The sequence below is a fragment of the Moschus berezovskii genome, chromosome 6, assembly GCF_049115385.1.
Source record: "Moschus berezovskii isolate FMDL1 chromosome 6, NW_MosBer_1.0, whole genome shotgun sequence".
Lineage (NCBI taxonomy): Eukaryota > Metazoa > Chordata > Mammalia > Artiodactyla > Moschidae > Moschus > Moschus berezovskii.
The window spans coordinates 123,439,032-123,466,685 of NC_142465.1; the positions used below are offsets into that span (position 1 = coordinate 123,439,032).

General features: G+C 67.0%; 1 protein-coding gene across 5 annotated transcripts; it reads right to left on the reverse strand.

Annotated features, from left to right (window-relative positions):
• Positions 1–40: 40 nt before the first annotated feature.
• PLXNB2 (plexin B2) lies at positions 41–27,591 on the reverse strand. 5 transcript variants are annotated; one of them, XM_055394965.2, is made up of 39 exons: positions 27,461–27,510; positions 26,073–26,197; positions 16,715–16,767; positions 12,297–13,382; positions 11,820–12,002; positions 11,596–11,724; positions 10,983–11,083; positions 10,752–10,878; positions 10,206–10,365; positions 9,504–9,618; positions 9,324–9,432; positions 9,147–9,248; positions 8,719–8,811; positions 8,239–8,320; positions 7,989–8,149; positions 7,753–7,901; positions 7,479–7,587; positions 7,200–7,336; positions 6,857–7,027; positions 6,339–6,468; positions 6,036–6,263; positions 5,735–5,911; positions 5,511–5,650; positions 5,328–5,428; positions 4,939–5,168; positions 4,620–4,801; positions 4,233–4,299; positions 3,925–4,071; positions 3,254–3,410; positions 3,013–3,113; positions 2,857–2,941; positions 2,592–2,746; positions 2,344–2,504; positions 2,122–2,269; positions 1,685–1,749; positions 1,439–1,514; positions 1,008–1,082; positions 769–907; positions 41–684 (listed from the first exon to the last, which is right to left on the reverse strand). In XM_055394965.2, exons 4-38 carry the CDS (start codon positions 13,368–13,370, stop codon positions 803–805), a joined length of 5,532 nt encoding a protein of 1,843 aa, XP_055250940.2. In that variant the 5' UTR covers positions 13,371–13,382; positions 16,715–16,767; positions 26,073–26,197; positions 27,461–27,510; the 3' UTR covers positions 41–684; positions 769–802. The 5 variants fall into 5 exon arrangements, with proteins under 5 accessions (XP_055250940.2, XP_055250942.2, XP_055250939.2 ...); XM_055394967.2 differs by lacking the exon at positions 26,073–26,197 and having other exon boundaries at positions 27,461–27,591; XM_055394964.2 differs by lacking the exons at positions 16,715–16,767; positions 26,073–26,197; positions 27,461–27,510 and adding an exon at positions 16,217–16,438 and having other exon boundaries at positions 7,200–7,333.
• Positions 27,592–27,654: the final 63 nt, after the last annotated feature.

Below are 27,654 nucleotides of genomic sequence, written 5' to 3' on the forward strand. Positions count from 1 at the left end.
GACGCAGACCAGCAGCTCCAAGAAGAACCCGGCCAGCCAGCAGAGTGAAAAAAACAACTGGATTCGATTTACAATTCACAAGATTTACAAAAAGGGCTGGGGCGGTCCTGGCAGACCCGCTCCTGGCCCCCCAGACCTGGGCAGGGCCTCCAGGTCAGCCTGTCTGACAGGCTGAGACCGGGACCCCCACCCCCCATCTGCTGGGGCCCTTCTGGCCGCCTGGGCCTCGACGTCTGACGTCCAGCTTGACCTTTGAGGTGGGGCCTGCAGCACGGAGTCCCCGGAGTGCTGGCACCCCGCAGGTCAGGCCCGCGAGGTCAGCGAGGCATCGTACCGCTTCTCTGCCTCCGTCTGGGTGGGGCGGACGCACACAGTCCGGGCACTGGGTCCCGGGGGCCGCAGGCACTCAGGCCCCACCGCTGGAGGCCGAACCCAGGTGTCTGAGGCGGCTGCTGGTGCTCGGGGAGGGGGCTGAGGCCTGACTGCCCCCAGCAGCCCAGCATGGCACCGGGCCATAAGGCACGTTTTTCGAATCACTCAGGAGACACACTAGATGCTGGTTCTTCGGGAGAGAGCTGGTGTTGGTGGCGCCCGGCTCTGTTGCTCAGGGAAAGATGCTAACGCGGCTACAAACGCTGAGAGAGGTTCCCCCACCACACACACTCGGAAGCCGGGGCTCCTCCTCTGCCAGAGAGAGAAGGGGTGAGTCTTGCCTGCTCGGCCCCATCCCCCAGGGCTGCCCAGCGCCCGGCACGGCGCTTCACACACCAGTGTCCCAGACTGTGACGCTGGAGGTCAGAGGTCAGAGGTCCGTGACCTTGTTCTCAAGCGCAGCCGCGATCTGCTGGAGCCGGAAGGCCAGCTGCATCTTCTGGGCAGCAGGGTCCTCCTCCAGGGCGTTGATGATCTTGGTTGGGGGGGATGGGGGTGTGGGTGATGTCAGACCACAGGCCAGGGGAGGGGGAGCCCAGTGAGTGCTGCCTTCCCCGGGGAGGCTGGGCCCCTACCTCGTCGTAGTACTTCTGCGTGTACTGGTAGAGCTGGTGCAAGGCCACAAGGGTGTTCAGGGAGTCCGTGTGTGCCTGAAGGGCCGGGACAGGGGCTGCATGACCCACGGGGGCCGGAGGCCATGCCCCAGGGGGTGGGCAGATACAAAGGGCCCCCCTCCGACCCAGTCACAACACTTAGACGCACAGCATGCCAGGCACAGACAGCTTCCCATCCATGCAGGCCCCGGGCAAGCGGGGCTGGCTTAGAGCTGCCCCCAGCGCCCCACATGTCCCGGGGCCCCTCACCGGCGCCTCTCTGGGTCCTGTGGGCACAGTCACCTGCCCCCAGGGCCGTCTCCTGCCACCCCACCGTGGGGCCTTCAGGGCAGGGCTGAGGGCTAATCCTGGGGGGTGGGGATCTCAGCCTGTGTCCCCTGTGCCCCCCTTACCCGGGAAATCTCTGCCAGGTGTGTGTTCATGTCTTGGTCGCTGACCTGCACCATCTGTCTGATCCCCTTGTAGTAGCTGTGGGGGAGAGAGAGTTACACAGGGTGGGAGGTGCTGGGAGTGGGGGGCAGTGGTTCCCAGAGGTTGGGCCCTCCTCCTGATCACAGGCACCAGCCAGGGGCCCCACTAGGTGGGCGCTGAGGGTGGGCAGCAGGGTCTGGCCTGGTGGGTGGGTGTGCGAGACTCACTCCTCCACCATCTTCTTGTAGGTGGAGATCTCCTTGGCGTACAGGAGCTTGTTGCTGGGAGAGTCCTGTGGGAATTGGAGCCAAGTGACACTCAAGCCAAGACACCCAGAGGAAGAAGGGTGTGCAGGGGAAGGGCTCCCCCAGGGTAGCTGCCCTGCCCGGCCACAGACCTGACGGTGTTTTTGTCATTTTGTAATTTAAAACTCACTCTTTCTCGTGGAAGGAGAAGAACAACAGGGTCCCTGACTGCCAGAGGGCCGCTCCCCACGGGGCCTCCCATCATGCCAGGGACTGGCACCTGCTTTCCTCCTGACCTTCAGCCTCCACGTGCAAACCCACACCCAAACTGACCCCCCTCACCCCGCCCCAGCCTGCTCCCCTGACACCCCCCCCCGGTCCAGGCCCCACCCCGCCGGGCTGCCCGCAGTTGCACGCACGCGGCTCAGCTTGTGCTCTGTGCGTGTGCAGGCGTCCATGAAGGTCTGTGCGATGACCGACAGGGAGGCGTCCACCACCTCATGGACATGCACGTCGAAGATGAAGTGGGGGTTCTTGAGGATGTTTACCCAGAAGCGGAGCGGCAAACTGAGGCAAAACAACAGGGTGTGAGGGGCGCCTCAGGGAGCAGGGCAGGCGGGCGGGTTGGGGCAGACCCCCACCTGTTGGTCTTCCAGATGTGGATGGTGTCCTCATCCTTAATGTCATGCTTTTCTGCCTGCTCGTCCAGGAAGTCAAAGAAGTACTTGACCGCCGGTGGCACCGCGTTCCCGGGCGCCAACACGCTCTGGAAGAAGTTGTCCACGAACTGCTGCAGCGTGCCCTGCGGGGTGGGGCGGGGCTCAGCACAGCTGGGCGGTGCAGGGCAGGCGGGCGGGGCCTGCCGCCCACACGCCCCCCCGAGGCCCACCTTGACGGACAGCAGGCGGGTCAGGTAGATCTCGGTGATGGCCTTGGTGCGCTCCTTCTCCTTCACGCTGCCGCGCTTGCACTTGCCGTCGTCCACCTCGTCCGCGGGCCGCACCAGGTGCCACACGCGGTTCTCCTCCTCCAGGAGGGCGTGACCTGTGCGGAGCGGGCGCTGAAGCACGAGCATTGGAGCCCAGGGCTGCGGTCCCCGCACTGCGGGACCCTGGCCCAGGTCCTCAGGGGCCAGACAAGGGGAAGGGACTCACGCTCCCCAGGCAGGTCCTGCTGGCTGTCCTCGGGCTGCTGGGAGACCCCCACCTTGGACAGGATGAGAGTGGCTCCGTCCCGGACCTGGGGAACAGGGACATGAGGGCTGGCTCTGCACCCCGCTCCCCATGGGCCCTCCCCGCCACCACACTCACATTGTAGTGCATCAGTGTGTTGACACGCCTCCACCGGCCCTCCCGCTGGGAGGTCAGGTCCAGGTCTGACAGGATCTGGGCTGTGGATCCGGGACGCCACTCTGTGGGAGGACACAGCCCAGCTCCAGGGGCCCCAGCCCAGCCTAGCCCACCTGGCCCAGCCTCCCTCTTGCCACCCCCACAGCCCCGGCCAACCCGGCTTCTCCGGGCACAGAGCCAAGCCTCCAGGGATGGGGCTCACCGAGGACCACACTGTCAGCCTTGGGCCAGCGGGAGCACGGCTGCGTGCGGTACACCTGGTCAATGATCTTCTCCTTGACCTGGGAGATGGTGTCGCAGTTGAGGACCTTGACGGGGACCGCGTCGACCCCTTCATCCTGGACGATCACGCTCACCGTCTGCGGGGGCACAGAACAGAGGACCCACTGCGGGGGGGCCTCGCCCTCGCTCGCCCCACACTGGAAGCAGGCTCGGGCCTCCTCCTGATGGCAGCCTCTCTGGGGGAGGAGAAGGGGCGTCCTGAGCCCCGACAGTACCCGGGGCCTCACCTTTACCTGCACGGTGGCTCAGCAGAATAGAAAGCAGGGGGCCGCTCACACGCAGCTATCACACCACACACAGGTAACCAAGGGAGCACACGGCACGCACCGCCTCCCCGCACACACGGTTCCCACCACACACTTGGTGTGCTGTGCCCCACACATGCCTGCAGCAGACTGGGGACCCAGGAGGCAGCCGGCCTGGGGTTGCGGCCCTTAGAGCTCCTCGCCAGGCATCCAGGACCCAGGTCCCTCCATGGGCAGGGGTGGGCCCAGCACAGGGGATGGGTGCTCATGTAAGTTCATGAGGGAGGCAAGTGGCATCCAGTTTCTGGTTCTGAGGCTGGCCCGGAACCCGGCCCTGGGGGCTCACCAGGGGTGTGTACTCCACGTCATCCCCCAGCAGCCCCGTATCGTTGAGGGTGTACTTGGCTTTCTTCTGCACGGCGTCCACCGGCCCCTTCTCCACCTGATGCTTGATGGCCTTGAAGAGCTTGTACAGAGGCTCCCCTGCACTGTCCTGGAGCAAAGCGAGGTGGCTGAGCCAGGGGTGGGACTGACCACACCAGGCTGGGAAGCAGACCCCTCCAGACGGAGCCAGGCCCCAGGGAGGTGGACACTGGAGGGCTCCAGCACTGCCCCGCCCCTCCCCCACCCCTGGCAGAGCTGGGTGGGACCCACCTTGAGGTACTGGTACAGGCAGATAGACATCCAATTAGACAGCATTCTCTCCACCACTGTCTCAGACCTGAGGGGCAGAAAGGCTTTGCACAAGGGACCCGCCAGTGTCCCCAGGGTCAGGTACCTGGGCCAGGTACGGCAGCCCAGACTCCATCCACGACCCGGGCCTCCATCTCCTGCAGTGGCCAATCTCCCAAGACCCCTCAGGGAGGGCAATTCATCATCCACCCATGAGACACTGCTGGCCACACAGAGGAGCGACGTTTCCTTCTGCCCTCCTCACTAGCCCTGGCTACACCTGTTGGCCAACCAGGTGCCTGGACAAGCCTGTGCGCCCCGCTGCACCCCACCCCCACCCCAGGCGTGTCTCTGCCCTGCCCCACGCACCTGCGCAGCATCAGCTTGGGGTTCTTAGCCACCACGTACTGCTCCATGAGTTCCAGGAAGAGCGTGCGCATGATATCCGTGTAGTACTCCAGCTTCCCGTGCAGTGCCACGGTCAGCAGCGACGCAAAGTAGACCTTGGCGCGGGCCGAGAACTCCCGCTGGCTCTCCAGAGTGTGGATGAACTGAAGGGCAGGCCAGTCAGGGCCCCGCCCCCGGAGGCCCCGCCCACGCAGCGGGCCCGCCCCGCCCACACCCAAAGGCCCCAACCACGCAACAGCCCCGCCCACATCCAAAGGCCCCGCCCCCGGCCCCCGCTCACATTGATGAGGAAGCACTTGCTGTTGAGCAGGTTGGAGAACTGGTAGAGCGCCTGCTCCACCACCGGCCTCCGAGACTCGGGGATGTCTAGCTTGCCCGTGATCATCACGTCCTTGTCGCCGTCCTTGGAGGGCAGGAAGAAGACGCGGTCGGTGTAGGTCTTGTAATCCAACACGGGGATGCCTGCCTCGTGCACGTCATTGGTCTGGTCCTCCATCTCAATCATCAGGTCTGCAAGGGGGTCAGGGTAAGGCACGTGTGGCCGTCGCTGACCGCCCGCCCCCCTCCGCCTGCCCCCCAAGAGCCCCTCTCCCAGAACCCGGCCCCCGCGCCCCCATCCCGGACCCGCCCCAGAGGCCCCCCCTCCCGGACCCGCCCCAGAGCCCCTACCCGTGAACTCCTTCTTGCAGCGGTCCCGCACACTCTCCTCCAGGCCCTCCAGCTGGGACTTGATCTTCTCGTACTCACGCTCCGCCTGCTGGCTCTTCCTCCTGGGGGCACAGGGAAGCTCCTGGGACCGGCCCTGGGTGGTGCCGGCCGGTGGGTATGGCCGAGGGGTGGAGGCCGGCTCACCAGTAGCAGTAGACAGACACAGCGATGACGGCCACCATGGGCCCGATGACCAGCGGCAGGATGAGGCTGAGAGGCACGTCGCTCGCGCGCGTGTCATACTCCACTCGGCCCAGCACCCACTCCCGTGAGCCAAACTTCACCTGCGTGGGGAGGGACTCAGCAAGGACTGGGGGCCGCGCCAGACAGCCCCGCGCGCCGCCCAGCACGTGCCGCCCCAAACGCACGATGAACTCTGGCAGGTTGTGGGCCGTGTCTCGCTTCTGCCTCCGCTTGGGAGGGGGCTGCACCTCTGGGGGCTCGCAGTACAGGTCGGTCTCCGTCAGCGTTTTCATGGTGCAGCGCTCGGCACCCACGAAGGCTTCGGCCTCGTGAAGCGTCATGGCCTTGTTCAGATTGGTGCCCTGGGGGGAAGGGTCGCCACAGTGGCCAGGAGGGCATCAGGGAGACCCAGAACAGCTCAGGCCAGGCCTTGGGCTGCTCCCTGCCCGCACCACTCCTGCCCCTTGGGGCTGCACTGGTCCTCACCCGCGCGTGAATGAGCTTGTTGACCTGCTTCTTGACACCCCCGGTGAAGTTCTCGAAGGTGGGGTCGGCGACGTACTCAAAGGCACCAGCCTCCGTCCTGAGCAGGGCCTGGTGTCCGTCCATCCGGATGAGTGCAGTGAGGTTGTAGGCCTCGGGCTCCTCGGGGACGGCCGGGGACAGGAACACGACCTTGGAGTCATTGTAGAACACGTACTCCGTGCCCACGACCTGAGGGCCGAGGTGGGATCTTTAGGCCACCAGGCACGGGGGGCCCCCAGCCCTGGCGTGTACACCAGGACTCACCGTCACGGAACGCAGCGGTCCGGTCTCCCGCCGCCGCCTCCAGGACTGCAGGGGCTCGGCTATGACCACCATGGCGAACCTCTGGATCAGGCTGAAGCCTTGTCCTGTGACGTTGATGCTCCGGCCACCGCTGGGGGACAGGAAGGAGACAGTGCCAGAGTGGGCACACCAGGCAAGGCAAGTGCCCTGCAAGGCCATGTCCCTGACCCCACCCACCACAATCTGGAATATACATGCAGGTCAGTGTGAGCACAGACCTGCTGCAAGGCAGGTGTGCCCAGGGCACGTGTCTGAGCACTGCCGTTCTGCATTGTGAGAGGGCAGGGAGGCTGTCTGTCCACCTGGGTGTCTAGGAGGGGAAGGGACCTGGGGGAACAGTGAGGAGTTTTGGAGGCCTCCTCCTGTCACCCAGACCAGCATGTGCCAATCCTCACAAGGCTGGAGGACAGAGAGTGCCTGGGAAACAGCTGGATGGGGTGGGTGTGGGGGCACCTGCCACCAAGGGGCCCCCGTCACACCTGACAAAGCTCCGCAGTGGCTCGAAGGCCCTCAGTACTGGATTCTCACGGTAGGTGAAGGTGATGCCAGGGCTGGGCACTTCGGAGCCCCCATAGTAAATCTTCAGGGCCAGCTCTCCCGGAACCGCCTGGGGGCCAGTGACACACTGAAGCTGGGCCCCAAACAGTGTCCTGAGGGTGTGAGAGCCGGTCAGCGTCAGCCCTGCCCGGGGACCACCCCAGCCCCAGGTCAGTGGGTCCACTGCCCCCTCCAGGACAGACACAGGGTCATGGCCGGAGGGCCCTCACCCTGTCCCCAGGACCAGGGAAGACCAGTATTTGGCGACCTGTGGGTGACACCCACACGTTACAAGGGACGTCATTGAGGGTCACTCTCACGTCTTCCTCAGAGCCTGTGTCCAGGTGGGTGCCATTGATGGTCAGTGTGGTGCCGCCCGCCTGTGGCCCCTGCTTGGGCTCCACACTGCGGGGTTGGGGCTGCTGGAAGAGGGGTAGGGCATCTGGCTCAGGGCTGGGTGGGGATGCAGGCCCTCCACCCAGCTCAGGCCTCCCCTGGGCCACAGCCGCTTTCAGGAGGCCCCCAGACCCCACCAACATCTGTGCTGACCTGCCAAATGCTTACCTGGTAGGTGAACTGGACGTGGGGAGGCGAATGGCCGAGCTTCCCGTTGATGTCCACCTCCACGCCACCTGTAAAGGGCGCCTCTGCAGCCTCCATGGTGCACACGATCCTGCATGGGCGGCAGGCAGGTAGGCACACTCTGTGGGTGTGCAAGGCCTGGGCACCCACGCACACCTGGACCACGTCTTCCCTCTCCATGCCCCCCAGTCCCCTGGCCCCCCAGGACAGGGCCTAGTCCAGCCCTTGGAGTCCAGGTCATGGGCTGCCCACTCACCGGGTGGACACGGAGTACCGTTCTGGCTCAAAGGCACAGTTCTGGCCAGCCACGGTGACCCTCTTCACGTCGTCCGCTCTGACCCCCAGGTTTGACCCAAGGATGGTGACACGGATGCCTCCGCCCAGCGGGCCGGTCTCAGGCTGGATCTGAAATTGACAGAGCCTGGCTGACCCTGGGGTCCCAGGGTGGTGGGGCCGGAGCTCTACTGTGGGTGAGGGGGGCGGGGGGCTCACCCTGGTGACAACGGGCGGTGGGCACTCGGAGGTGGCATTGCCGCACAGGGCCTCGTACACACAGCGGCTCTGCCCGCTGCACCACACACAGTGGTAGGCGGGGTCAGCGGCCAGGCACAGGCTGCAGTCGCTGCGGCCGAAGGAGCAGTTGTAGAGGGTCACTGCAGAGGGAGAAGCCAGCCGTCGGCAGGGCCGTCCTGCTTCCTGCGCCCGCCCGCACGCCCACCCAGCTGCCCGCCTGCCCACCCACCTTGGAGCCGGCTGTCAACGTTCTTGCCGGAGGACTTGACGTACAGGTGCAGGGGCAGCGTCTCGTTGGTGTCATGGGCCAGCTAGGGGCACACGGGGACACACTGCACCCCCTGCTCCGAGGTCCCCGATGGCCACGATCACATGTCCCCGCACGGCTGAGGGCGAGTCCCATTCCAGGGAGCCGGGGGACACAGGGAGGCCCCGAGGCTGCGCCTGCCTGCCCCCTGCTTCCTCAGCAGGGTGGTGTGGTGGGCCTGCCCCCCTCACCCCTCAAGCTTGTTGCTGTTCAGTTGCACAGTCGTGTCCGACTCTGTGCGACCCCGCGGGGGTCAGCATGCCAGGCCTCCCTGTCCTTCACCGTCTCCCGGAGCCCGCTCAGACCCGTGTCCATTCAGTTGGTGATGCCATCAAGCCGTGGAGGGAACTGGCTGCCTCCAAGGGGTCCACCAACCCGGCCCACCCACCCCGGGAGGCGTACCTTTGGGGTCCGAAAGGAGAAGGTTCCTGGCTCCTGGGTGCTGACCGACGCCTCAAACTTGAGCAGGTCACTGCCCACAAGCAGTGGGGAGCCCTGCCAGACAGGCCAGTCAGGACACCCTGGCCGGGCCACCCCACCCCACCCCGCCCTGGGCCCCGGAGCCCGCCGCCCCACACAGCTCCCAGGCTGCTGGGGTGCCCCCACCCAAGGAACACTCGGCCACAGCGCGGTCCCTGCCTGGGCCCACAGCCTGAGCCCTCTTGAGCAGCACTCGCTGCCCAGCTCCTAAACCCTGAACCCGTGGCCTGTCCAAACGCCCCCCACTCTCGCAGACCTCTCTGCTTCCCCCACACGCTGGGCCCTGAGCACCGCAGGGGGCGGGCCCAGAGTAAGCCCTGCCCCCGGGCCTGGGACCGCAGCACCCCTACCTGCACCGTGTCCAGGTTCTTGCCCTGGAAGGTCACATCCGTCTCGTGGTTCACGGGGATGACCAGCGGGCTGGGGTTCAGAAACTGGGGGCAGTCGTCCTCCTGGGGAGAGGGAGCACTCAGGATCTGCCAGGCCGCAGCTGAGCAGCCGGGCCCCCGGCGGCCCCAGGCCCTCACCATGTGGGCACCAACGACGCCGTCCTCGGGGCTGGGTGAGGCCTGCTGACACGCGTGTTCGCGCAGTGCCCACTGGCAGGTCCACCGATTGCTGGCGCAGGAGATGCACCTGGAAGAGGGGGTGGTGAGGGGTGTGGGGGCCGCACCGGGGGGCCGGGGGTGGGCAGGGGAGCCACTCACGGCAGGTTCTCCTGCAGGCTCATGGCCTCCCGGCAGTCGTAGAAGGGGTACCGATGTGAGGTCAGGAAGACGTTGCCGCGTTTGAAGTGGAGCCGGATGGTCACGGCCACGTGATCTGCGGAGGGAAAGCATCGGGTGGGGCTGCAGGCGAGGCTGCCCATGTGGGATGGGAGGCTGCAACCAGGCCTCCCCTGGTCCCAAGCCTGCCTTGTGTCAGTCTCCCACAGGATGCCGTGTGCGGAGACCCTGGCTGGAACTGGCCCCGAGGGCTCAGCCAGGCCTCCATCAGATCCCGGCTCCGGTGTTGCTCTGCCCACTCCCCGCCCTCAACCGCTGGCCATCTTTCGGTCCCTGGGGGCGTCGAAGGACATGATTCCCTGGTGTCTAGGGTAGAGCGCTTGCCAGGCCCCAGCCACGTCACTGCACAGGCCCTGCCTTCACCCGTGAGCCAGCTTCCACTGCCCCACATGCTCAGGGGACAGGCTCGGCGCCGGGCCTGGCCTCCAGGGACAGCCTCACCGATCTAAGCTGGCTGGGATGGGGAGGGCGGGGCGGGTGCCCAGCACACATTCTTTGAATGCCGCCTGGCCAGGGTGTGGCCCTGGGGTCTCAGTGGGCACCCGGGGCTGGTCAGGGGTGGGCAGCCTAGGGTCTCAGTGGGCGCCTGGGGCCAGGCTTGGCGGGCGGCAGCAGTTGCCTCACCCTGGCCAGGCGGCGTGCTGGGGAGGCTGCTCCTGCTCGGTGAGCTGCAGACCACGGTGCCCTCCTGCAGGCGTGCGGGGTGAGGCGGCGACCCTCCGAAGAGGCACAGCAGCGTGTCGTCGTCACTCAGGGCCGGGAGGGGGCTGACGGTCAGCTGCACCTGGAGAAGGGCAACGCCGCTCACGCCAGGATTCTTCCACCCCGACCTGGTGTGCAGGCCACCTCCTGGCCCAGCCCCACCTGGGGCACCTGTCCCCTGGTTTGCTCTCGGTGGCCGCCCTCCTGAATGTGGACCCCTGCCCCTGGAAAGCCCTCTAGAACCCAACTCCACTTTCTCTGAATGGGACCCCCTTGGGTCACTCCTGGGACAGGGCCTGGATCTGCCCTGGATTCTCAGGGGCGCCCCAGGTCAAAGGGGACCCCACAAAGGACGGAGTCCCTGTCCCCAGGCCCGGCACCCACAGCCAGGAGCACAGCCCTGTGTGGGCCCTCGGCCGTCCCCACAGCCTGGGTGAGGGGCAGCCTTGCCCCCACCCCCCCACTCACCTCCCCCTGGGCCTGGCGGCTCATGTTCTGCGGGTGGGCCCCGGTAACGGCCACGCAGGACTCGCTGCGGCTCCACAGCCAGTGGCCACTCTCGGCAGCCCGGGGGCACTCCGCTTTCCTGGTGCAGCTGTGAGGGTGGGGGGCAGCCTTAGCCGGGCACCCGTCAGCCTCCGGGCCGGGGCGGGGCTACACCCCGAGATTTAGGGTGGGGCCGAGTCCCTGGGCACTCACCGGCCCTCGACGACGCACCAGCCGCAGTAGGGGTCCTGTGAGCTGTGGCAGTGAGCACAGCTGGAGAAGCTCGCACACTCCTGCACGAGAACCCGGAACACCTGGCGGCACCGGGGCGGTGAGCATGAGTGGGGCCGCCAGCCAGAGAGGACCCCCCGCCAGACACCAACTCTGGGACCACCGGCTCAATCCCACCTGCACCCGCTGAGCCTTAGGAGCCTCAACACCGACGCAAGGCTGAGCAGGAACAGCTCCGGGCAGCCCGGGAGGCTAGGCCTAGCCTGGGATCAGCGGGCGCCGGGTTCCAAGGAGCCAAGGGAGCCCTTGATTATGGCGCCTCCCTGGTGCCCATTGCATCAGCCCCCAAGTGGCTGTGGGACTTGGCCCATCTGAGCTCACAGGCATGGCCCCTCAGCCCAGCTTGCCCTTGGGGAAGGCCTACTTTGAGCACTGACCTTCTGGTCAGATGGGCCAGAGACACACAGAAACAGTTTCAAAGGCGGGAAAGGTGCTCAGAGACATCGTCAGGGACCAAGAAGAGGGCCGGCCCCTCCCACGCCACTTGGCCCCTCTCCAGGGCCTGGACCCCAGAGGGCCCTCCTCCCGGGCCCACCTTGTCCTGGGTCATGGCGTACAGGCTAGCCAGGTCTGCGGCCAGCACCAGGTCTCTCTTGATTCTCTTGTTGATTTCCACAAGGATGGCGCCATACTCCGTGGAGCTACCATCCGGGGCGAAGTACACCTACAGGCACAGGGGCAGGCGCATGGTGAGGGCAGGGGGGTCTTGTGCACTGAGGACCCCTCTGGGAGCCACCCTGCCCCAGCCCTGGGCCTCACCTTGAGGACCCGGCCATCCGAGGTGCCCAGAAAGGCGATAGTGTGGTCATTCTCGGTGGTCACGGTCACAGCCGTCAGGTTCAGACCTCCACGGTGCAGCACAGCCTTGGCCGTGAGGCCGTCGCGGCTGCCCAGCGGGTAGGGCAAGTGTTCCGAGCCGCACGGGAAACTCTCACTGGCACCCTGCAGACCACAGCATCAACACCTGCCCGAGGCCTCTCCCCCGCGATGGCCCTCAGCACTCAGGGCCCCACACATGCCCCAGAACCAGCCAGGTACACAAGACAAGGGCCACTGGCGCACCCGACACCCGGGAGAAGCAGCACCCACGTGGGTGTTCACGCTGACCTGCCCGTGGAGACACCGTGCACACACACAGCCCTCCCACACGGTGGCATGCCGACACGTCAAGCAGGGCCACGCGCAGACCCACCCGCGTGTGGCCCAAGCCCCTGTGAGAACACTGAGGCCACGTACCGACCCGTGGCCGCCACACTGGATATCTCCGTGGAAGGGCTTGTAGAAGGTGTCGCGGGGCACCTCGCGTGTGCCCGTGTAGCAGGCGTCGCGGTTGGCCTCCATCCTGCGGTGGATCTCGTCCAGCGGGAACAGGCAGAGGCCGGTCCGAGGCCCCCCACCGCCCCGGCCTTCCGTGCTGAAGACGGCGTAGAGCACCCCGCCGGAGCCCGGCTGGTCCACCGAGGCCGCCAGGCAGGTGCCAAAGGCGGGGGCCTGGGCGTCACCAGGGTCCAGGCAGCTCAGGTCCACCTCCAGGTAGGAGTAGTAGAAGGGGTCCTGCTTGCACATGCGTGCCAGTAGCGTGCGGTTCCGGGCCGGGTGCTTGTCCTGCTGGTTGAAGACGAAGAAGACGTAGGGGCCGTCCTCAAAGGCGGCCACGAACTGCTGCGTGTTGGAGGACATGTAGCCGGCCTTGTAGGTGGCATGGTCCGTGTAGGCCTCGAAGGCTTCCCGGCCCTCGGTCCGGTCCAGCAGGCGGGTGCTCACGATGACCCCGTTGTCGTGTGGCCCGTTGCCCTTGCCCACGAACAGCAGGCGCTCGTCGCCGGGGCCCGCAGCACTCACCAGGCCCACGGTGACCACACTCTCGTCGTTGCTGGCCACAAAGGACTTCTCGCCGCTGCCATCTTCGTAGAAGAGACGCGTGGAGATGTTGCCCAGGGCACGCAGGGCGCAGATGCCCTTGAAGAGGCTACCGCACTCCACCAGGCGGCTCCGGGGAGGATCCAGCAGCAGCAGCTGGTTCACATTGTCGGTCAGCACGGCCTCGTGGCACTGGCTCACCTCGATGGGAGGCGTGCACTTCTTATTGTCTAGGGCCGGGCCCGTGGCCGCCCGCTGCTCCAGCTGCAGGTCGGCAGTCAGCTGGTAGAGCGTGTTTACCGCCCCCACGTACACCATGCCTGATGCCTCGTCCACCACCAGGTGGTTCAGCTCCGTCTCACTGCGGAAGAAGTCTAGCTTGCGGGGCCGCAGACTCACGCTTGTGCCTGCCAGGCCCAGGAGGGTCAGGGCCCAGAGCTGCAGCGCCATTGCCCCTGCACACTGCGAGAAGAAAGGAGGGTCAGGGCTGCACCGGCCTGGAGGACTTACCCACCCTGTTCCTGACGCCCAGGCCAAGGCCCACTCCCTTCCCCGCCTTCCTGCCCCTCTGGCCAGACACACCTACTCAACCTGCCTCAAGAGGACCACCCTGTGACCTAACCTCTGACAGGCCAGGCTACCAGTGCTGCAGCTCCAGGCCTCGGTGTGGCAGGCCACCCCCACCCCAGGATTTCGCCCCCAGGTTCCCAGAGCACCTTCAGGCCCACCTCGAGGCAACAGAGCGCCTCCTCCAGAAAGTCTCCAGAGCACTCACGTCCCATGACCCCACAGCGCCGGTGATGTGAGAGGCACCACCCCCAGACCACACTCCCCAGAGCACAAGACCCAAGCCGGCAGGCCCTGAACAGGCAAACGGGGCCACACATCTGTTCTGTGCCTGACTCTCAGCACAGTGTGGTCCGACCTCAAGTAGCGGAGCCGCTGGGGCTGCAGCCTGGCCTGCCTCCCTGGCCCCCACCCGCACAGGGCCACGCAGTCCAGTCACCCTGCCTGTGCCCTGCTGGGGAGACCCTCAGGTCTCTGAGAGGGGGGCCCCAGAGTCCGAGGGCAGTGCTGTGTGGGCTGCGGCAGGCCACGTCAGTGTGCGGAGATCTACTTGAGCACACGCCCCTGTGTGTGTATGCAGGCCCGTTCCCGTGTCTGCGTGCATGAGGGCTGAGCTCAGGGTTGCCAACATGCAGGCCTGTCCCGATTTGGGGTGATCCAGTATCTCCCCACCTTGGGAACCCTGATTACAATCTGGAGAGTCTCTGCCACCACCCTGTCAGGCTGTCCTCTCCCAATCTGTGTCCCAGCCCTCATCCCTGGACCCGACATCTGCCCCGCGGGTGTCTGTGCCTGGCAAGACGTTTAGGGAAGCCCTGTCCATGCCCACAGGGCCAAGTGGAGACTGGCCCCAATGGCAGAAGTAACGAGGGGCCCTGGCCTCCCAGACTGCCCACACCGGTCGCTGCAGCCACCTTCGACACCACCTCCCTGGACACACTCTTATTCAAGAAACGACTACTTTCGTCCTCTCCTGCGACAGCCCTCCTTGCCCACGCCTCCTCCGGGAGGGAGAAAGCTGTCTGCTCCCTGGCTAGGGAGAGGGTTCTCTGGGGCACTGGCTTTGGGCAAAGCTGTGTTAACTGGAAAAGCCTGGCTTCCTCTCATGGACCTGTGACTATTACACAGAAGCAAGCCGACTTCCTTCTTTCCCTGGACCTCTAGGAACCCCCACCCCCCAGGCTGTGGCTCCTCTCCCCGGGCCTCCCACAGTGTCCCTGGGCTACAAGGAAGCCCCCTGGCCAGGCTGCGGCTGCTCTCCATCCCTTTGTTCCCGTCTCCACCACGTCCCTCGAGCGCCTAGAGGAGGTGTAGTGGAGAACCAGGTGACAAAGCCTCCTCATCCCAGAGCCACCGGGGGGCGCCGGCGGGTCCCGGCCGGGGAGGGGAACCCTCGGCGGGACAGCGGCCCCCCGCGCAGGAGGCCCTGCTCTGAAGCGCTCTCGCCTGGGCCTCCTGACGAGCTGCTGGGAGAGGAGCCACCCACAGGCTGGCGGGACGGTGTCCAGCAGGGGAGATGGCCGGGACCCGGAAAGGGGGCGGAGGAGGCCCAAGAGGAGGCGGAGGGCGGGGCAGCCAGGGTGACCGGGCCGCGCGGAGACGATCGGGCTCGGGAGGAGCGCGAAGATTCCGCAGGCCCGCCCGGGGAAGGGGCCCCACCAGCGCACAGTCGGCTCTGGCTCGGCGGGCCGGCGAACCCGCGCAGGGGACAGGACGCCCCGGAGGCCCCCAGGCGTGGGGCTGGGCCACCCTCCAGTCCAGGGCCGCGCGGGGCCGGACGCTCGGGCGCCTGCCCGGCTGCCCCCCAGGCCCGGGGGCGGGCGGCCCGGCTGGAGGCCCCGCCCCCTCCCCTCCCCCGCGCCCCGCGCCCCGGCCGCCCCGCCCCGCTGGCCGGCCCGTCGCCGCCCCAAGTCTGCTCCGCGGCGCCGCGCGGGCGGGGGGCGTCCGGGGCCTCTGCTGGCGCGCCCCGCGCCCGGCCCCGCTCACCCGCGTCCCCGCGTCGCCGCCGCCGCGACCCCGGCCCCGCTTGGCTTTGGCTCCGGCTGCGGCTCCGGCCACGGCCGGCCGCGGCGGGCGGGGAATGAATGGAATGTTCCCCGAGCCCAGGGAGGGGAGCGAGCGGGCGGGCGGGGGCGGGCCGGCCGGCGGAGGCGGAGCTGCGGCCGGAGCCGCCCCTGGGAGCAGGGCTCCGGTCTCCGACAGATCCGTGTCCAGGCCCCTCTGCCCATCGGCAAGCGCGCGGAGGACTTGACCCAGAACCGACCCATCGGGCACAACGCCCACTCCCCCATACGCCCCTCTCCCTCGGTCCCAGGAGATGGGAGGGTCACAGAGCCTAAACCGAATGCTCTGGTGGGCCTCTGGTTAGTACCCACTTGACTGAGCCCCTGGGGCAGCGGCCCTGGGGCTGCTACAGCAGAAGTGCAGGGTGAAGGCACTGTGTGTGTGCCCTCACCCCGTAGACCAGATCCTGCTGCTGATTCCCAGGGGCCCAGACGCTGGGCTGGTCCCTAACCACCCCCCCACCCCACCCCCCACCCCCAGAAGGCAGGGGCCAGACCTGGGCCCCCTGCCACCCCCAGGAGCCCTCTGGGCGGTGGGCAGAACGAGCCCCTCTCGCAAGCCCAAGTTGTATGGTGTCACAGGAGGGGCTGGGACTCCAGGTGGCAGCTCCCTCCACTTCCTGGACAAACAAAAGCCTCAGGTGACAGGAGCAAAGGGTGACCCACCTGACCAGAAGCCATGCTTGGGCTGCCACACCGGAGGCGCCAGGCACAGCCCGCAAAGCTCCCTGTGTCTGGTGTTCCCGGAACGGGCGCTTCCTGTTTTGAAGGCGGCCCGGGACCCCTGCTTGCTCACCGGGGCAGCGGGGATTTCCTCACGGGCACCAGACGCCTCTTCCTGGCCGAAGTCCGGAGGTGCACTTCCAAGAAGTCCACAGCTCCAGCCTGCTGCAGGCCCGGAAACCATCTGGACGTGTGCCCCCTGCTCCAGGCCCGATTACCAGAAGGCAGCGCTGCAGTCTGTGCCCGGCGGCACTCCTGGCTCTCTGCACAGCCCACCCTCCCACGCAATCCTGCCAGCGGCCCCCACAGCAGGACACCTGGTTTTGGGCAGACGTGTGCCCACTGGACCTGACCAGACAAGACCCGTGGGGACACCTCACCCTGTCATTGCGTGGCCGTGGCCCCCACTACCTTCCCCAGCTTGCGCTAGCCCCCACTCACCCAGGCTTCAGTGGTCCGGCTCAGTCTCTGCTCCAGGCTGACATTGAGGTTCTCTAGAAATTAAAGGAGAGATGGTGGTCTCACGACAAGCCTGGCCCCTGCCTCCACGTCTGGGGTGCGAGGAGCAGCCCATGGAGCCAGCTGGCCTCTGCCACCCTGGAGGAAACTCTCAGCCTCCTGCCTCCTCCACCCCACCTTCAGCCCCACCCAGACTCTGGCCTCCCAGCCCCCAGCCCAGCACCCCCATGCACACAGGTCCACTTGGTGTGTATGCCTGTATGCCCCTCCAGCCTCTGCTCAAAAAGGCAGAGAAGGGAATTCCCTGACTGTCTAGTGGTTAGGGCTCTGCACTTTCATTGATGAGGGGCTGGGTTCAGTCCTCCGTTGGGGGAACTAAGATCCTGCAAGGTACATACATTACTTTGATTAAAACTAAAATTATTTTCTGAAAAAACATACACATACAACTCCGCGACTCTCCTTACAAGATATGTGACCTTGCGCAAGTTACTTAACTTCTCTGAGCCTCATTTCCCCATCTGCGAAACCCCAGCGGTTTGTAAGAACTAAAGGATGTGGGCCTGAAAAGCCTGTCACATTGTAGCCCTCAGCAAGTTGCGACTGTATCCTCTCCTCCTGGATAAACACGCCTGTGTACCCGCAGTGAGGACCTGGTCATGGATACTTCTCAGCGCGGAAGTATGCAACCAGAGGACCCTGAGAACCCAGGGTGCTGGTGAAGATGGGTGGTCCGTGTGGACCCCGACAGAGCCCAGACCTGCTGAGGACAGCTGTGGTGCAGAATTCCAGACCTCTCCACCCATGGGGGTTGATACAGACACACATGAGTTTAACTGAGAAGTTCTAGAAGAGGACATCCAAACTGAAAGTCATGACGAAGCCTTGAGGCAGGGAGGAGGGGGCTGAGAATAAAGCCCCTTCACTTGCCACTTCTGGAAACATCTTTGCGAGATTATACTGAGTACGCACATGCTACTGGCCTACGAAGCCCGCCCCAGCACGGCCACAGGCCACCGGCTCCCGGTCTGGCTCGGGCCAGCAGCATGCCCCCGGGCATCTCACTCCTGTGCCAGACCACCCCCACATGTGGGGCCAACACTGTGACGAGGGCCCGGGGCTGGAAGGAACCCCAGCAGGTCTGAGGGAGACCAGCAGGGGCTAGGCCTGCGGGTGGGGGGGCGCCACGCCTGTGCACATAGGGCAGGAAATCCCTCTGGTGTCCTCAGCCCCCGGCTAAGCAGGGAAGGGTTAACCAGAAAGAGGAGCTCAGGGCTCCAGGTGTGGGGGTGAAGGTGCCTAGGCAGCCTTTGTGAAAGGGGCAAAGGCCACTCCACAGGCAAAGTCAGGGCCAAACCAAAGGGTGTCCGGACAGTGGAGCCTAAGAGAGGGCTCCAGGCCGGGCCTGGCCTTGAGGCTGAACAAGGGGTTCCCAGCACCAGGGCCAGAGCATGCAGGCCTGCCCCTGAAGGGACGTCACGCTGGCCTCTGTGTGCCCCGTGCCTGCTCCCTCTGCCTGGCATGGCTGAGTTCCAAGCCCCAGCCCTCCACCTGCCCAAGTCACGGGGAGGGGGGTGCTGCGTGTGTGCCGGAGGCGAGGCCAAGGGAGGCTGGCCTCTTCCAAGACACCCCATCTTCCTAAGCCCACACACCCAGCTGCAACCTCACCCGAGGGACCTGCGCCAAAGGACCCACTGCGATGGACCCCCTCTCAGACTCTCCTGGAGGCGGTCCTCAGATTTCTCCTCCCGACAGCAGGCGCCCCCAGCCGCCCCATCATGTCCACCCTGCCTCCAACTGGCAGCTCCGCTCATTACTGCTGTCTCAGACGACGGCCCCTCTCCTGAAGGCCCACAGGTCTGAGGCCCTGGGTGACCCCCACCACAATCACACACACCCAATGCCGCTGCCCAGCCCCTTTCAACCCAGGGTTGTATGGGCTATGGACAAAGTTACACTGCGACTCAGTTTCCCTGTGAGGGACACGGGGGTAATGACAGCACCAACCCGAGCGTGAGGCTGGGAGGTTAAGTGAATCTGTGCCTGGAGGAGGGGTTCAGGGTGACATCGCGATGCCAACGTGTCTCTGCTTTTGCCGTCCCCCTGGAAAACGCCTACCCACCCCCCAGAAGCTGGAGACAGCCAGCCTGACCCAGCCCTGCAGGACCGTCTCTCAACCACCATGGCCCACGGTCTTCACTGATGGGCTGGTGAGCAAGGTCTGAACACAGGATCTGGCCTGGTGGGCGCCTCCGGGTCTCAGCCCTGTGATCCAGGACAGGGGTGACACACGGCAGAGGAGGCTGGACGTGAACGTTCCCCCAGAGCTGGTCCCCAAGCCCCCCGCACTAAGCAGGTGTTCCCCCAGAGCACCGGAGGGGACAGGGCCTCTCTTCACACACCCACCGCCCGGGGGAGCAGAGGAGCCACGCCCAGCAGCCCCCCAGGCTCCCTCCTTCGGTTCCTTTCTCCTAAGCAGCAGCCTCACCTGCTCCCCCGCCAGGAAAAGGCAAACAGGAGGTGCCCACTGGGCAGGGCAGGGATCCCACCCCAGGCTAGGGACCCCTGCAGCCCTGGCCCCCAGGACGAGGGCCCTGGGGCACAGGCTGGCCCTCCCTGTCACTATCTTCAAGCAAAACTGATGCAGCAAGGTCTCAGCGCTGACAGCAGAACAACGCAGAGCAGCCAGGTCTGCGTGGGGGGGACGGGGGGACTTTGGCAGACTGTGGGCTCGGGCAGGGGACCCAGGTTCCGCCAACAGGGAGAAGGGGCCGTTCAGACAGAGGCTCAGGCCCAGGTGGGGACACTCCGAGATGGTGGGGGCGGGGGCAGCCTTAGCACCCCACGGCGGGCACTCGGGACCCCCAGGACCGAAGGGGTGGAAGAGTCAACCCCTGGCGGAGAGCTCGGGGCCGCGAGTCACTCCCCCGACCCTAGCCCGGGAGGTAGCCAGGGCTGCGGTCCGGCCCCGGGCGCCGCCCCTCCCCCGCCGGGCAGCTGGCGGCGGGAGACCCGCCTGCGCTCCGCTCCCGCGACGAAAATGCAAATCTGCAATTAGCCCGGAGCGCGAAACAAATCAGAGGAAACAAAAACCGGCGCTTCGCCGGCAAATCGGAGCCTCCGCTGTTTTCAAAACAAGAGCGGGGAGTGGGCGCGCGCTGGAGGGGGTAGTGTCGCGGCACCCGGGCCGGGGCGAGAAGAGTCCCGACCGGCCAGTCGCGCGCCCCGGGGCCCGGGTCAGAGTTCAGTCGGGGAGGCGGGGCGCGGCCCCGATGGGGAGGGGCGGCCCGGCCTCGCAACCTAGGGCGGCCCGGAGCCCGCCCGGCGCCCGCGGACCACCCCTCCCGAGGCCCCGCCTGCACCCCGCGCCCCCGGGGCCGCACCTGGGCCTCTGACTGGGCTCCCCGGGGCTCCTGGACGCGCGGTCGCGGGGAGCCTGACCTCCAGTCGCGATGACGGGGGCGACGGCGGCGGCGGCGGCCACGTGGTCCCAGGGACCCGTCCCCAAGGAGCCTGGCGGGAGTCAGGCTGTCCTCGGCCAGCCAAGGCGCGGTGCGCAGCCCCGCCGGCCCCAGGCCCAGGCCCTCGCGCTCCGCTGTCCGCCAGTTACCCACTGTGGCCCCAGTGCCGCCTGCGTGACGCCCCACCCCACCCCAACCAGACTCACCGGGCAAAGGCCAAGCGATCGACACCTCCGAGCGGGGGCGGGCTGGGGCCTGGCTGACGTCTAGCTGGAGCCTTGCGTCAGCGCCGGGAGAGCCTCCCAAGGGACCCTCCCAGGTGTAGGGTGTCACCTCCCCCTCCCCACCCGCCCGGCTCCCAGCCGCTCCTCTCCTCCCAGCGGAGGCTGAGAGAGACTGGGCAGCCTCCCCTGCAGCTGGGACTCTGGGGCCCAGCTGGAAAGTCACCCCTGCCCGGTGGCCAGAGGTCAAAGGACCAAGACCCAAGGCCAAGGTGAGGAGGCGCAGAGAAGCCCCATGGCTCTCCTTGCTGCCTGCCTGAAGGGTCTCCCGGCCCGCTCCCCGAGACCCCGTGGGCCTTCTCCACTCCAGCCGCCTCTGCCTTCGTCTGAGGTCACCCTCACTGGGGGTCTTGCATCCCACCCTGAGCCTCAGGCACCTCTGCAGCTGCTTGGGCAAAGCCCCAGGGTGGGTGCTGCCCCGGACTGATCCCAGGCTGTTGGCAACAGGCCCCAGTTACTGCCTCACCCTGCGGCCGCCTGACCCTGACCCTGACCCTGTGGAGAGAAGGCTTAGGGGAACACCGTTTCAAAGAATTGTTATTCAGGAATACAAGCCAGGCCCTGCCAGCAGCCCACAGCCTCCTGGGCCTCCCAGGCCCTGGGGGCAGAAGGTGGGGTTTAGTGGGGCCTGGTGCCCACGTGCTCCACCGTGCTGCGCGGCCTGCCCTCCTCCTGGCAGCCCTCCTGAGTGCCAGCCTCCCGTGTCCCCCCTGGGCTGATTCCCCCTCAGGCTTGCCCACACCCCTCCTCTGCAGAGCCACAACCCCCAGAACACCTTGCAGCTTAATGCTTCTCAGTTTCCCTGTGCTGGTGGGGACCCCCGGATGGGCCCACTGACCTGCCCCATCTGCTCAGCCCGAAGCCCCCAAACGCTTGCCATGTGCCAGGGACAGGGGTACGAGCCTCCCCTTCCCAGGGCCCAGGAGGCCCCGCGGCGCTCGCAGCAGCTGGCCAGCCCTGGCCCACAACGGCCTCAGGCCACACCTGGTACACAGATGCATGGCGCTGGCACTCGGGCGAGTGAGTGTGGACACCCCCAGAGACCCCCTGCCCGTGGGCAGCAGATCAGGGCTGGGCTGAGAGGGACAGGAAGATGCACTGAGGCATCGGAAGTGCGGTGTGGGCTGGGCTGGCTGGCGGAGGGAGGGTGCTGCAGGGCCTCGGAGCGCAGAGTCAGGGAGGCCCAGCTGCCCCGGCTCCCGAGGGGCTCTTACGTGAGGCGCTGCACCCCCGTCCCCCCAGAAAGCAGGGAGGCTGGAGCCGTGCAGAGGGTGCGGGGCCCGCTGCGGCAGGCACGGCCACTGGCTCTGATGTCTGATGCCCTCCCCCTTTCCAGGCTGGCCTCCGCAGCTGGTGGGGTGCTGCTGGCCAGGCTGCCTGAGGCTCACAGTGGCTGCAGCTGGCCCAGCCCCAGGCCCGGCCCGGGGCCCCTTCCCAGGCCCTGTGCAGGGGTGGGAACAAGGCTTGGGGGCGGGTGGGTGAGGGCCCAGTGAGCAAGGAGCAGGCAAGGCCTGTAATCTGCCTGTCAGCCTGTCAGCGCCGCAGTGGCCACCCCAACCCTGCCTCCTACATCACGGCCGAACCCCACAATTAGCCTGGGGCGCTGCGCCAGGCCGGCATGCCAGCCACCCCCCACACACCCGTGAGCACTCTACTGCAGGCGCACATCTGGGATGCCTCGGGGGTCCCTGCCTCGGGGGTCCTGCTCCTCCGCTCAGGGTGTTTGCGGGACGAAGAGCCCCAGACCTGACCACTTGGGCTGGGGGCATCTCGGGCAGCCCCAGCTCAGCGTTGGCCCAGGGTGCCCAGAAGCGCAGAGAGGCCTGGAGCGGGCTCCGGGCACCCTGCGTGGGAAGCGGGGTCTGGGCCCTCCGCGCTGGCTGCAAGGGTCACAGGGTTGGGGCCTCGTAGGGCTGGGAGGGTCTGGAGTCCAGCTGCGGGGGGGCAGTGGATGGGCTCAGGGTCCGGCTCTGGGAGGGCAGAGGCGCCGGGAGTTTCCAGCGAGGAAACGCCCCAGCTCAGGCTGAGGCTGGGTGCTGAGGGGGACTCCGCAAGTGCCAGGGGGCAGCAGGGCGCCAGGACAGGGGGGACACCCAGCCCCCCTGTGACAGCAAGCCCTGGAAGTGGCCCCCAGCCCCTGGGGCCAGGCCCCGCACCCACCCCAGCTCAGGGCTGGCTCAGTTCAGCCCTGAGCTGCCACCCATGGGGCCGGGGCCAAGGGTCCCTGTGGGAAGCGTCGCCAGTCTCCCCCTCTGGCTCCTCCTTGGCCTCCTGTCCCTCATCCTGACCTCCCTCCCTGGGTCCTGAGATGGCCACGGTGGCCCCAGATCCGGCCTGATGCCAGGACAGGGGCGGTCCAGCCCCTCACGTCCCCTGGCCAGCCTGGGGAGAGATTCAAAGGCTGAGGGGGAGCTGGGGGCCACGCGGGGGCCCTCACTGCGACCACCTGCCCTCACCCCTGCCACCTCGCCCAGGGAGACTTGGAGACTGCTTCTCCCACTGCGGGGCACGCAGGGCAGTGGCCACCTTCCTGGGGCAGACACTGGCCTCCCGCAGCAGTGTCCTGGGCCTGGCCCTTCTCCAAAGCAGGCCCGGCTTTGAAAAAGCCTGGGGAGGGGGTGGGGGCAGGACCCCACACTCAGGCCCGGAGCCCGCAGCGCTTAGTGGTCCGGGAACTCCGCTCCTCCTCCAGGACGGATCCTCGTGCCCCAGCTATCAGGGCTGCTCCGGGGCACCTCCGGCACCCAAGGACCCAGGCTGCATGCCTGGCTGAGACTGCGGACCCCTGGAGCCCCCTCAGTCTTCAGCGGCCAGCTTGGGACTGGGCAGGGGGCCTGGAGGGAGCTGAAGGGGCCCCACGGCCAAGCCCCCATCAGGGTCCGTGCCCTGCGAGGGAACAGGCTGGCCCAGCGGCCCCAGACCAGGGCAGAAGGCCGGTGGCCGGAACTGTCCCTGCCGTGGGGGCAGAGGCCCCTGCCCAGACGCTGTGTTGACACAGGTGGCCCTCTGCAGAGCTGACATCAAACCTCTTTCCTCTTTCTTCCTCTTCCTGAGTAGGGGCTTCAGCTGGCCCTGTGTCAGGCACAGAGGTCTGAGCTCAGCGCGGTGCCCCTCCTCCTGGCACCCCCAGGGGAAAAACTGGCCACCTGCGCCGAGTGGCTGTGTCTCCACACCCGGAAAAGTCAAGTCCAGGGCGGGGCTGATGCCAGCACCAGGGTCAGAACCTGGGTGCCACCCAAAGGCCTCACTCGTTCCCTGCGTGCCCAGGCCCAGGCTCGTCGGGCACCAGGATGCGCCCCGTTTTAGAGGTCTCGTGACCTCAGGGGCTCGGACGTGGGTCGCAGGTTGAGCCCCCTCCCAGGTGCCCCGCCCCCCAGAAGCGCACCCCCTCTGCCCAGCGCGCGGCCAGCCCACAGGGTGGAGAGTTGCCAGTGATGGGGGAGCCGGTCTCTGAGTGAGGCTGCCCTGAGCTGCAGAGGGGCGCCAGAGAGGCCCAGAGGGCGGGAAACAGGACCCCAGCGCCAGGGGACGGGGCAGCCCTGGGCTCCTCCCCGGGACCAGAGGGGCAGACCTGCAGGTGTGCCCACGGTCACTCCAGGCTCTGCCTGAGGGTCTGGGTCCAGCTGCTGTCATAGGCGTGTGAATACCACAGAAGCGAACCGAGTCATGACGCGCTGGGTTCGGCGCTGCAGGCAGGACAGCAGGCCCGGCCCCGCCCTTCAGACGAGCAGCTGTGCCCTGGTCTGGCTGGGGGGCCCACGAGAGGGCAGGGCTCCTGCCTGGTCAGCTGGGGGACTGAGGTCCTCAAAGCCTCAGGGACAGAGGGAAGCGGAAACCCACAAGAGGATATGAAACCAGGGAAGGGAAAAATCATGAAGGGGCCACATGCGGCAGGGGGAGAAGAGGGAAGCGGAGTTCCTCTCCCAGCCCCATGCACCCCGGTGCCCCCCACCAATTACAGGCCACCAGCAGCCCAGTCTGTGCTGTAATTTGAGACCAAAGACGTTTGAAGGCCCCACCCACCTTACCCCAAACACAGATAGCCATTAGCCTCAGGGGGAGGGACTTGTCCAGCCCCCCAAGAACTAGAGACTGGCCCCTGTGAAACTGCGAGCCAGGTCGAGGCTGGAAGCCCAGCCCGGGTCGGCTTTCGACAGGCCTGATCGCTCCTCTCCTCCCCTGACTGCTTCCCATACCCCTGTCTAGAGCAGGCTCTGGACACAAGAGGGTCTCAGCAGAGAGGAAGAGCCTATCCCCCCACCCAGGGAGCCAAGGCAAGAGGCTGTGCCTGTTGCTGAAGCAAACAGGCCTGAGAGCTGACGTGAGTGAGGACTTCCTACTCACAGGACAGCCCCGGGACAGAGGGCCTGGCATCACTGCATGGATCTGCCCAGACCAGACCAGGGGCCATGTGGGGAGGCGCCGAAGCCACAGCCGGTCCCACGCCCAGCATCCCTGGGCACCACCAGCTCGGCCCCCGCGATAGGAGTCCAAGGCAGGGAAGAGAAGAGAACACGATGCTTCGGGAACGGCCCAGGTCACAGCCCATAACCAAGCTGTCCCGGGGGGCAGAGGGGCATATGCCATACGGAACCACCCCAGGCTGCCGCCACCGGCCCCCCCAAACCTTCCAATCCAATCTCTTCTGCTTCACTCGCCTGGGCTGCAGCCAGGCCCCTGGGCTGCAGCCCTCCAGCCCAGCTGCTCGCTTTGCCTCCCAGTGCGGACTCTCCAGGGGCCCCTGGGGGTGCGGCTGCAGACAAGCCCGCAGGGACCCTGTAGGCCACGTGACGGGCAGCAACCCAGACAGCTCCTGGCAGGGCCCTCCCCTGGGGGACCCCTCGCCGGTGGGACGGACTGACAGGTGGGGACATGGGGGTGGGGGCCGGGCGGTCGGAGGGGCTTCAGGCAAGAGTGTCTCGTCAGTGGGCCAGTCAGGAGGCGGGAGAATGGTCAGAGATTCGGCCCTGGGGAACCCCAGCGCCCCACCCACTCCAGGCAGCCCAGGCCACGCCCCTGCCTGCCCCACCACCCCGGACACACCGCACCACCGCCAGGTGTGAGCAACAAGCCCAAGGTGTGTCCCTGAACCCAGGGCGGGAGGCAGCCTCACAGGGCCTGGGGCCATGGTGCTGAGCCCTCGAGAGGTGAGGGCGGGGCGGGGGGGGGGTCTCCCGGCAGGTTGGCCGCCCTGGGGCCCTGAGACCAGAGGTCCGGGACCCCTCCTGGCCCACGGCCTCCCACAGACAACCCGGGCGCACCCCAGGCTGGTTCGGCGGGCCTGTTGGGGCGCTCTCCAGGCCCGGGTGACGCAGCCCCTCCCACCCCGCCCCCGACCGGCCGAGCAGCCGCGGAAGGTGCCGGAGCTGCCCAGACTTGCCTGTCCCTCCCTCCCGGGACTCTCAACCCACGGCCCCGGAAGTGGATCTCTCTCCCACGGCTGCAGCCTCCCCCCTTGGGTGGCTGGACACGGCTAGATAATCCAAAATAATTCCTTCTTGGCAGGCGGCCGGCGGGGGAGGGGGAACTTGAATTCCAAACCCTTGTTTTTCTCTGCAACTTCCCTCCTCTCTCTGGGTGAGGAGCCCCAGGCCAGACCTCAAGCCTCCCGCTCACTGTCGGACGAAGGTGGACCACCAGTAGGTGTGCTCGGAAGCGGTGACAAGCTCAGATCCGCTGAAACCACCTGCTCGTTTTCAGTCTTCTCCGGGAATTCCTAAAAGCTGACACGCCACAAAACACACTCAACAGCTCAGCCAGGCCGACGCTGACCGTGCCCTCCTGGGGGCCCTCGCCTCACAACAGAGGACCGACAGCCCCTGCCCCAGCGGTCCACCTCTGGGGCTCCCCGCTCTATGCCAGGGTAATGTCCAGGTATGGGGTCGGGCTGAGCCCACACCTCTGGAGGCCGTGTTCTCCCATCTCCACAGGGCCCAGCCTGGACATGTCGGGGGACACAGGGACTGAGGTTAAGTGTGAAAGGGGTTCCCCAGGGCAGGCTCAGGCCCAGAGGGCCCTTCAAGCTTCAGAACGTTCCATTGGCTTTGGGGTCGAGCTTCACCCCAGTCCTGACCCCCCACCACAGCCCCAGAGCCCATCAAGACCCCTTCCTTTCTCCAAGTTGGCTGGGAAGAGGAGCCCAGTGACGTGGCAGGAAGCTCTGAAGCCCTTGAGCTCAAGGACCCTCCTCAAATCTTACAAGCAACCTGAGCACCAAATGGTGGGAAAGGCCCATCTAGCAGGGCTTCCCGCAGGCGGAGGCACACAGAGGGGCAGGGTCCGGGCGGTGAGTACAGAGACTTTCTGGGTCCCAGAGTGTCCACCCAAACATCAGACAAGAAGCACCGGAACCGCCGGAGCCGGCGGCGCAGTGAAGCACCCGGGCGCCAGGACTCGCCAGGTGCCAGGCCGCCCTCCTCCCAACCCGGAACCTGCACCCGCCTTCCACCCAGGCAGGTGCAGACAGGGGCGCCCAGGGTGGCCCTGGCTCATCCCTCCTCAGCAGGCCCGGGGGTGTGGGAGCCGCTAAGGTCTGACCGCGGGCTCAGCCCCTGGGGAGTGCTCCGGCTCGCCCACCCCGGAACGAGGCTGGGTGGGCGCGGGCCTGGAACTCTTGCACGGCCAAGGCCGACCTCCGCCCCGTGCACGGATCTCGGTGGCCGGAGGGCTGGGGGGCAGGAGCACGGAGGGTCGGGAATCACAGCGGCTCCGGAGGGGCGCGGGCGGCGGGAGAAGGCGCGGCGCCCCGCTTGCGACCCTCGGCCCGGCCGCCACCAACGCCGCGGGCCTCGCCCACCACCTGGAAGAGCGCGAGGCGGGAGGGGCCCTGCCCCGGCTGCCCGGACGGACCGACAGCGGCCGAGGCCCCGGTCGCCCTCCGCGAAGCGGCTGCCTCCCGGGTCCCCGCGTCCCCGGGCCAAGCGGCGCTGAGGACGAAGCCCGCCCCCGGCCCAGCCGCCCGCGGGAGCGGGGCCCCGTCCCCGTACCTGCTTGTTTGCCGCGGAGGCTGGATGGCGCCCGGGCCGCGATCGGCGCAGCGCTGCGGCCCGCGCGGCTGCCATGGAGACGGGCCTTTGTGTGGCCGAGGAGGGGCCGGAGCGCGCGGGAGCAGCGGCCCCGCCCCCGGCGGGGGAGGGGGAGGGGAAGGAGGGAGGGAGGGGAAGGGGGAGGGGAAGGGAGG